The 9,146-nt window shown below is 35.6% G+C and overlaps 1 protein-coding gene across 1 annotated transcript; it reads left to right on the top strand.

The window, feature by feature from the left end:
* The first annotated feature begins 3,506 nt into the window (after nt 1-3,506).
* LOC117338941 (histidine N-acetyltransferase-like) lies at nt 3,507-8,170 on the top strand. The gene is made up of 3 exons (XM_033900304.1): nt 3,507-3,665; nt 7,223-7,441; nt 7,628-8,170. The coding sequence occupies exons 1-3, from the start codon at nt 3,507-3,509 to the stop codon at nt 8,168-8,170; spliced, it is 921 nt and encodes a 306-aa protein (XP_033756195.1).
* Nucleotides 8,171-9,146: the final 976 nt, after the last annotated feature.

Genomic DNA, 9,146 nt, shown 5'->3' with positions numbered 1-9,146 from the left:
TTCCTTTTGGTTAAACAATTGACATATTTAGTTGCTTTTGATTTTCAAAATTTGCTTTTTGTTTTGCAATACATGTACATGTACATGAATATTTTGCATGTCTCTGTAACATATATATATATAGAAATGCTCTGCTTCTTCCTTTTTAACAATAATTTTGATAAAATCTTTTGTTTGGTTAAGACATTTTGAATTGGCAGATCTGTCAGATCAGCACATATTCAGCACAGTAGTCCAAGATAACATTCTGGTTCAATTGTTTTTCTTCTGTATGGCTAACTTGATGATCTTTTCAAACTTGGTCTTGGGCATTATTTGGCTGGTCTGATTGTTGTTTAAGAATCTTGAGGCACTATGCTGACTCCCAAGGAGGAGGGTGGGACACAAAAGGACAATTCAACAATTTAATAGCACATGCATTCTGAAGTGATGGTCCCAAATCTTGAATGCTGCAATAGGTTTGTTTTAATGAATGACCTTTACCTTTGTTAAAGACCACTGGAGCCAGACGTGCAAAAAAAACAAAAACTTGAAAATCTTCAACTGAATAACCTTGAGGCCAAGATACATGTACCTGGTATTGGGCCTGTAGTATGCTGGTGAAGTGATACAAAATTCAAGGTCACAGCCGTCAAATATATTTAAATGTTAAACCCTTTTTTTCTCAATATCAAAAAGAGGTCCAGAGAAGGAGGTGATGGCCTCTTATTTGGTTGCTGCACAATACCTTAAGTACTCTTTCATACTCGGATGTCAAAGGTCAATGTCACTATTTCTGTCAAATGAAAACCAGTTGCTTCGAATACTACATGTAGCTTAAGATTTGAAAGACAAATGTTAAAGATAATGTAACTATTGATAGAAAAATACTGTACATATCAATGAAAGACCATGCTTTCCCTACATGAAAAAGTATTAGAACCCAATGCTACTGGTCACATACTACTTCTTTTATATATTTTTTACATGGATGGATAAGGGCAAAATTTTAAATACGGTACTTTAATATATAAATACTTATTATCGGTTAGCTTGTAATAATAATAATAATAGTCAATTAATAATTTTCTGATGATTTTCAAACTTTTATGTAAAAGTTATTGTGGTTTTGATCAAAGACTCGAGTGACTGATGGTATCAATATTTATGTATGGATAAAAAGAAGTACATGAAAATCTTACCTTATCTCAGCTGCAGTTTTTGGACAAAATAGAAACAGGACTTATATCTTATAGCGATAGTGTCACAATCGTAACAGAGACGTCCGTCGATATACACTGTCCTTAAAGTAAAAACAAGAAATGTATATTTCTTCAATACAACCAATATAAATGTTATATCTGCAATGATTTTGATATTCTTTAATCACGTAAAACTATATATTTACATTCTGCGTGACAGTCTCCCAATACCCCTGTGATAAACCAGATGGTATTTATCACCCTATAAATGCAGCCCAGATCACATGACGTCACTTCCGTCAGCGTCAAAAACATGTTTGGCAATGCTGCGGGTGAATCAAACCTAGCAAGGATTTCGACTTAGAACAATCGCGTAAATATGACGTCATTTTGGTGCTTTGTTGATCAAAGTCACGCCGAGGCTTTGTTTCACACATAAAACACGTAAAATAACTAATTTTCAAACGTCTTTTTCTGTTCAAATCATGTTTCATAGAATGTTTCAATACATACATTTTTTATTGACAAGATTTTTTCGGTATCATATTGTAATGCCAAAAGCTAAGCCTTTCCCCCTCGAACAGACTAAATATGAAACTTCACATGTAGTATAATGAAATTAAGAAGGTAATAGATTCAATGAGTCTCTCCAAAAAGTACTGTATGTAATCTAAAATCAGTTACTTTACTAGTTTTATCGAATATTATAGCTTTTAAATTTTGCCATATTTGAAAGGATTTTGAACATTCCTTAAAAAGATATTTAACGGTTTCAGTTTCTATATTACAGATATAGCAACATATATATATTATTGAATGAGGCATTGGTAGTTTTTAAGTAAGTATTAAGAGGGAGAATGCGGTGTTGTAGATATTAAAACCTCAGTATTTGTTTTTTATCTTTGGTAGTTGAAAGGGAATATGTTTTCAAGTATAGGTATGTTGCTATTTCCATTTTGTTCGGCTGTTATTAAACTTTGTTTTTAAATCTTACTTACAAACATGTCCACACATCCTTTCTTATTATGAACTATTGAATTATTATGATTATAAATATGACTTGGTTGAAATGGTCTTTTTATAGTATTTTCTGCCAATAAGAATGAATCTAATTCTTTTATAAGTGCTTGGTGGACTGACATCTCCTTTGATAAAACAAGTTTTTCCGATTCTATATCAAATAATTTTTGAAATTCACATAGGATAAACTTTGTTCTGATTAAGTAAATCACGTACATTTCCAACATATCATATTTTTTATATTCAATTCCTGGTAGAAACGTTGAAAATAAACATCTTCAATTCATGAAAAGTAAATTCACAAAATGTAAAAAAAAAAAAAAAGAAGAAAAAAAAAAAACCTAGGAAAAAGCCTATCTGGGTCGATCCTCTCGACCTCGCATCACTGTCAGCAATGTATTCCTATGTCAATTTCGTTGGTAAGGCCAAACAGAGAATACACAACGGGTAATGCTGAAAAATCAAGGAATCTTACTATCCTGACCATACATGTATAAAGTGTGTATATATATCAATTCACTGTACCCCTGCCTATCCAAATACAAGCAATTCTAAGTAACAAAATATGGAACATGTAGATATAAAATCAACAAATATAATTATTCATTTAGGGTCTGCTAAGATATGAAGAAAGTTTAATCTGCAAAATTTAACAACTGCAAGTTAGATCAAGACGGGTCAATAGAAATAAAAAGGTTAAAGAAAATGCCCTCAGGTGATATAAATAACACAGGTGTACCTTCACCAGTAGAGATATAGGAAACCATTCATATAACTGACATACCCGCGGACGCTTTATATCCAAGATTCCAATCTTTATTGTCATCCACAATAGTTGCAGTGTTTTTTTTAAGTTGATGTGATATTGACATGCACATATATTAGGGAAATTCACCTTAAATTATACTGAAAAGACTATAAAGGAATATTAGTGTTTTCAAAAAAGTTTAACTCCCTCATGCATCACAGTGCTTGCATATTAAAACCTCCATCAATCAGAATGTTTTCAAAGAATATATTTTTTGCATGGGTGGTATAATTATTCTTTGCAGATTAGTATATAATATTTCCTAAAAGTGATGATTTTTGCCTTATTCACCCAGGTATATCCATGAATATTTACATACTTTTCAGGGGTTTTTTTTAGTCTGAGGAACAGAAAAAAACTCATTCTGCTCTATATTCGCAGCTGACAGCAAATTAAGTGAGGCGATTAAGAAACTAAAACTTACATTTTAACAGCTAGTAAAATCGCTCAATATACAAGGTCATACCGAGAAAAGAACCCGAAGTTGGCAAAAAGAGATGGCGGAATTAAACTTCAGAAAGACAACAGAGGATGATTATGATGACGTAGTGTCGATACGCAAACACTTATATGGTGGCATGGATTACATTCCCGGTCTATACCACGATCTTTTGGAATATAACACAGGATTCGCCGGATTTATCGGTAATCAAATGGTAAGTATCATAACAAGTTGTAAGGAATGTATATCATTGTTAAGGACCATGACCACACTTTCAGTAAATGTTGCATGCTATTGAAATAGTTCGCGAGATGAGCTATGGCTTTAATTGTGTTCCTTTAGGAAATGGAACACTTTTGTATTCCTACCAACTCTTTCAGACAAATGGATAAAATACTAGTTTTATTTCCATAATGATACTAGCTCTAGAAATGGTTCGAGACTTTTTTTGATAGGAACTAAGTTTTGCCGTTGGATTTGCTAATAGTTGGCAATGTATATGTATATGTGTATAGGAAAAATCTTTATGAAACAATATTATCGGTTTGGATGTCATATTTCTCGAACCGAGGTAAATTTGCCTGTTTGTTTGTTTGTTTGCTTACTGGGCTTATCGCATTGTGAATAACCGGAGTCATTTTGAGGTTGGGTAACCTTGTAGCAGTCGGTAATTACTTCATTGAACAACATACAGGAGAACAGTCGCTTGCCATCCAGCACACTTACGGTTAATTGTTTTATCAAAGGACACAACACTACAGTACAGACTCGGGCCATATCTCAGCTTTCCCGAGAACGGAAACTAATACCGGCGCCCCCTTCACCTGAGGTTATGTGGCCGGCACTTTAACCGAGTAAGCTATCGCGGACCCCTCACCTGAGGTTACCTGGCCGGTTCTCTACTCGAGTGAACTATCGCAGTCCCCTCACCTGACATTACTTGGTCGGTTCTCTAAATGAGCTATCTATCGCGGCCCCCTTATCTGAGGTCACATGCAACCGACACTGTAACCGACTAGCTATCGCGATCCCTTTACCCGACGTCACGTGTTCGACACTCTAACATACCGAACCATCGCTGCCCCTCATCTGAGGTTATTTGGCCTGCACTCTGAGCGACTGTGCTATCGTAGCCCCATGATGATGATATGATTTCTTGACAGGATATATGATAGAATACTTGCCTAAAACACTTTCATCATACTGCAAAACCTGTTTTGAATGAAAACTAGTGAAAGTCTGACGTGTCACAGGCAAGCCTATACATCTTGTTTTGTAGATTATCGCTCTTTGTACGCAGCTTTGTATTATACACACGTGGCATTATAGAAAATCCTAGTTGGTGAAATCCGAACCTCTTGGGGGATTATCGATATCAGCAAAATTGTGGCGAGCAAATTTCTTCTGACAACCTACAAAATCAATGCACCATGAATATGTTCGGTAGGTAAATGCCATTAGCATGACATGGCTGACTTAATCTACACAGAAGATGCGAACGAAAATACTTCTTTCTGGATGACTAATACCTTGTAATAACAATGTTCATGTCCTATATGTCCTAATAAGAATGCCCGTATAATTCATGCTGTTTAAATATATCACCAAGCCTCCTGAAAACAGCGAGATTATGATCTCTAGATTCTACTCATTAACAGCCAGTATGGACATCACGTATATGTGTCAAAGAAACGGTGTCCACATGAAAAGTTACAGCAAAAAACAACACAGAATACTGAAATTATTAAATGCTTAGTATCAGCGAGAAACTATCGTGTACATGGACACTTCACTATTGCAAGGCTTCCCTGTGACCCTTACCCCCCCCCCCCCCCCCCCCCCCCCCCTGCAAGACTGGAGGACACAATGCCGGGTCGTCGATTACCGCCATATTTCAAATCAATTTTTCTCTCTTTTATCAGAATTTATATCCCCAAACACCAGTGTGCAATGCTATCCTATATTTCAAGAATAGCACATAACTCCTCCATTGATCTTTGGATAAAATCCACATTTTAAAACTTTTTATCGAACCATGATATCATCCAGAAATTTGACTGCATCTTGTGTACGGTAGCTTCGTGTCACAGGGGTTCGGTATTTATTCATGAGTAACATATGACATTTGTAAATATCAAAAGGTCTAAAATCCAGCATTTGCACACTGTTTAAAACCATATGAAATGCTAAGGATTGTTAGTTGTAGTGGCTTAAAAACTGGATTTGGATTCACCGGTGCAATATATAGTATTGCTTAGATCTTTGAAACCGAACCCTTGTGGTTCGAGTGACCGAATCATGCACTTATGAGAAAGTTGTTATTTTGAGAAAAAGAGGAATTTTTGTTGAAATGAGCATTTTTTCTCAAAAATACCATAACTATATCAATATCATCTTTATTGCCATGGCGACGAGAGTGACCGGTTGGTGGCTATTCCTTTAGTGTGCACCAATGTACGATAAGTAGGCCTAGAACGATGTTACGAAGCGAAGCACTTGTATATCGTGTCAACTGAATTTGTAATCTTAAGATTTTTAACGTTGATATTAGGATGGATTGTTAGTTTATTTGCTAACATGGACTGATGAAGGAAATTACTTTTGTGCAAATGGGTGCCTAAATGAACACTGAAATTATAGAATAACAGATCGGTTATAATCTTGCAGTCATGAAGTGTCAATAATTATTTATAGTTTTCAGTATTGCCATCTCCTTCAAACAAATCTAGCAGAGAGATATGTCACAAAATTTGAGAGGAAAGCATTTACAAACTTGATATTTTTTGTTCTTCTAGGTCATGGACTTTTTTGGTTTGGTCTCGATGATATTGGCACATATTGGCGAAAACTGCTTAAAACATTCAAGTCCCTTCGACTACTATCTTTCTCTTTTTCTCTGAAATATTTAGTACATTTGAAAGATCAGTCCTTACTTGGCAGATTTCTAGTCTTATCTAGCAAGGAAAAAACATTAAAGGAGTTTAAGTTGAGCGTTCGCTACTTTGAGGAAGTTTGGTTTGGTTTGGTTTATTTAGTTTAACGTCCTATTAACAGCTAAGGTCATTTAAGGACGGCCTCCCGTGCGTGCGACATGCATGCGTGTGGTGAGTGCGTATGCGTGTTTTGGGAGGCTGCGGTATGTTCGTGATAAGTCATCTTGTGATAGGCCGGAACTTTTACTTTGAGGAAGGCTTTGGGATTTTTCCTGACTAGGACGCTCAGCATTTTGGATGCAGGACGATTGACCGGAAGTGTTGCTCTGCTGGGTATCTTCGGCAATATGCTTCAGTGAGAGTGAGGTATAACACTCTAAGGCCGACATAAGTTCTGCGCTATCACCAAGAGGCAAAAACCAATATATCCTAGCCTCCCAAAACACACACTCACGATACCATGCTGTTTCCACACAGGGGAAAGCCGTCTTTAAATGACCATAACTGTACATAAGGCGTCAAATAAACAAAACTATCGTTCGTTAGTTCATATTCACGTTTGTACCTATACTCATTCTAGCCACTTTAGTTTAGGAAAAGGTTCAAATGTTATATATTGGTCAAGAATGAGAATATCTTGAACGAGACCTTGTTAGGTTGCGAGGGGGGTTGTTTTCGTTTGTGGTACAAATACGTCAGTGCATTTGAATTATAGGCACGATCATATTTAAATGTATCTGATGATTTATATCAACAATGTCAACAAATATAACCTACTAAGCAGTATACTGTAATGAAAGCATAACCGGTTAATATGAATAATTTAAATTTGTTTCAGGTATGTTTCATGTTCGCAGCAGTCGTTGATGACGGTAAAAGTATTCTCATACAATCAATCCGTGTCAGGGAAAAATACGAAGGCAAGGGAGTTTATTCTCGATTGAGAGCATTTTGTTTCAAGAATCTCAACCCTACTACCAACAAAAGTGTCCTCATGATATCACCAGATTATTTTGAGAAACTCCCCCAAAGATCAGCAAAACTGGTTTTCTCACGGGTATGTATTTCTAAAACCACATTGATGATTTTAAGTATTCAAAAAATCGTGTAGACTAATAACTTGCACCTTTCTATAAAAGTTTGAAATTTAGCCTACATGTATTTCAATTAATTGCAAACATTCTCCTCTTAATAATGCATAATTAGCAGCAGTTCATTTGAGATTTTTAAATGGTTTTCACAGCATGCCATGAACTTCGAAACTACGAAGATGTCTCTCCAGTCGTTGCTCAGATCTAGAAATGTGTCGTCTGCTCTGGAAAAAGTTGATGCGTTCTACTTAGAAAGGCTATTTCTCGCACAATCTGCAACTCAGTATCTGTTTGCGGAGAACAGAGTCGTCATTAACTGGGTGCCATACGAGATTTTATCGTCGAATATTGATAGTATACTTAGAGGTCATGAAATGTTTGCCACTGCTGTAGCCGAACATGATTTCCACTTTCAAACTTGTTCACCAATGATTTCTGGAGTTACTGTCTACCAATGTGAAGCAGGTACTTTTGTTAATATTGATTTGTTTGGAGAACTAGATGACGCGAGAATTATTTCAGACCATGTAAATACACATCTAGGCAGATGTCTGGACAAGTGTGAAGAAGTCATCGTTATGTACGTTACATACCAGAAACAACAGAATACCGATATTCTTCTACAGGTACTGTCAAAACTGAACTGCAGAAAGGTTGATGAGGATATCATGTATGGCATAGAAAAGCTAATCTGAAATATGATGCCACGAAAAGTTCCAATGCAATAAAATGTATTCTAAAATGCAAAGTAAATAGGGTCGTATGAAAATTTAAGCATGTTGAGTAAGGATTTGTGATCAGATATATACATATATAGCTGGGGTAGTTCTTTACAAAAGCGTAGCTGTTGGATGATAAGACCTTGTATTTATTCCAGCTTCCACTGAACTAGCGTACCGTTAGTGTTACAACATATGATGATTTTCTCTATCTAGTGATTGTTATACTCTAGTGTACTGGATAGCTATTAAGTTATCATTATACCTGCTTGATAGTGAAATTACCAAGGTTTTCAGATGTTTAGTTTTGCTCGTGTTCAGAAATAGTGGAATTATAAACTCACAAGAACCTTTGATAGATAGTACAGACTATAACAACTACAATTAACATAGGAATGTTGTATGGTAGCTTTTATCCGCTTACTGCGGTATTAACATACAACCAAACAAATAGGAACATCGTATAAGTAAGCTGTATGATGAGCGTGATTATTTCTATTTCCAATTGTTAATGTTCCATTTCTTTACTATATAACACATATAGCAACATCCTTGCATCCCATTCCTACAGTGTTTACATATCTACTTTGATTCAATGTACAAGAGCATTGTTCCCATTACCACAATTTCAAAGGTAGATGTCAAACTACTGACGGAGAAATTAACAACACTAGGTTTGGAGAAATGCAGCAGGTTGATGTGAAGATTATGAAGAAAATTAATGGCAGACAATCATATATTTGAAAATAATGTCATGCTATATTGGGTGCTAGGACAAGAGACGATAAAAGAAAAAGAGGAGTATTGTATATAACGGAAAGTAGAACTATTTGCTTACTTGCAATGAAATCAAGAATGAGTGAATACATTAAAAACAATGACAGTAATCATAACCGCAGCCTGGCGGAGAGAAATAGGAAAAGGCAGGTAATCCAATCTATCCACCTACCAT

This window comes from Pecten maximus, chromosome 12, assembly GCF_902652985.1.
Source record: "Pecten maximus chromosome 12, xPecMax1.1, whole genome shotgun sequence".
Classification (NCBI taxonomy): domain Eukaryota; kingdom Metazoa; phylum Mollusca; class Bivalvia; order Pectinida; family Pectinidae; genus Pecten; species Pecten maximus.
The sequence above is the reverse complement of the archived record's forward strand: the minus strand, read 5'-3'. Positions and strand labels throughout refer to the sequence as shown.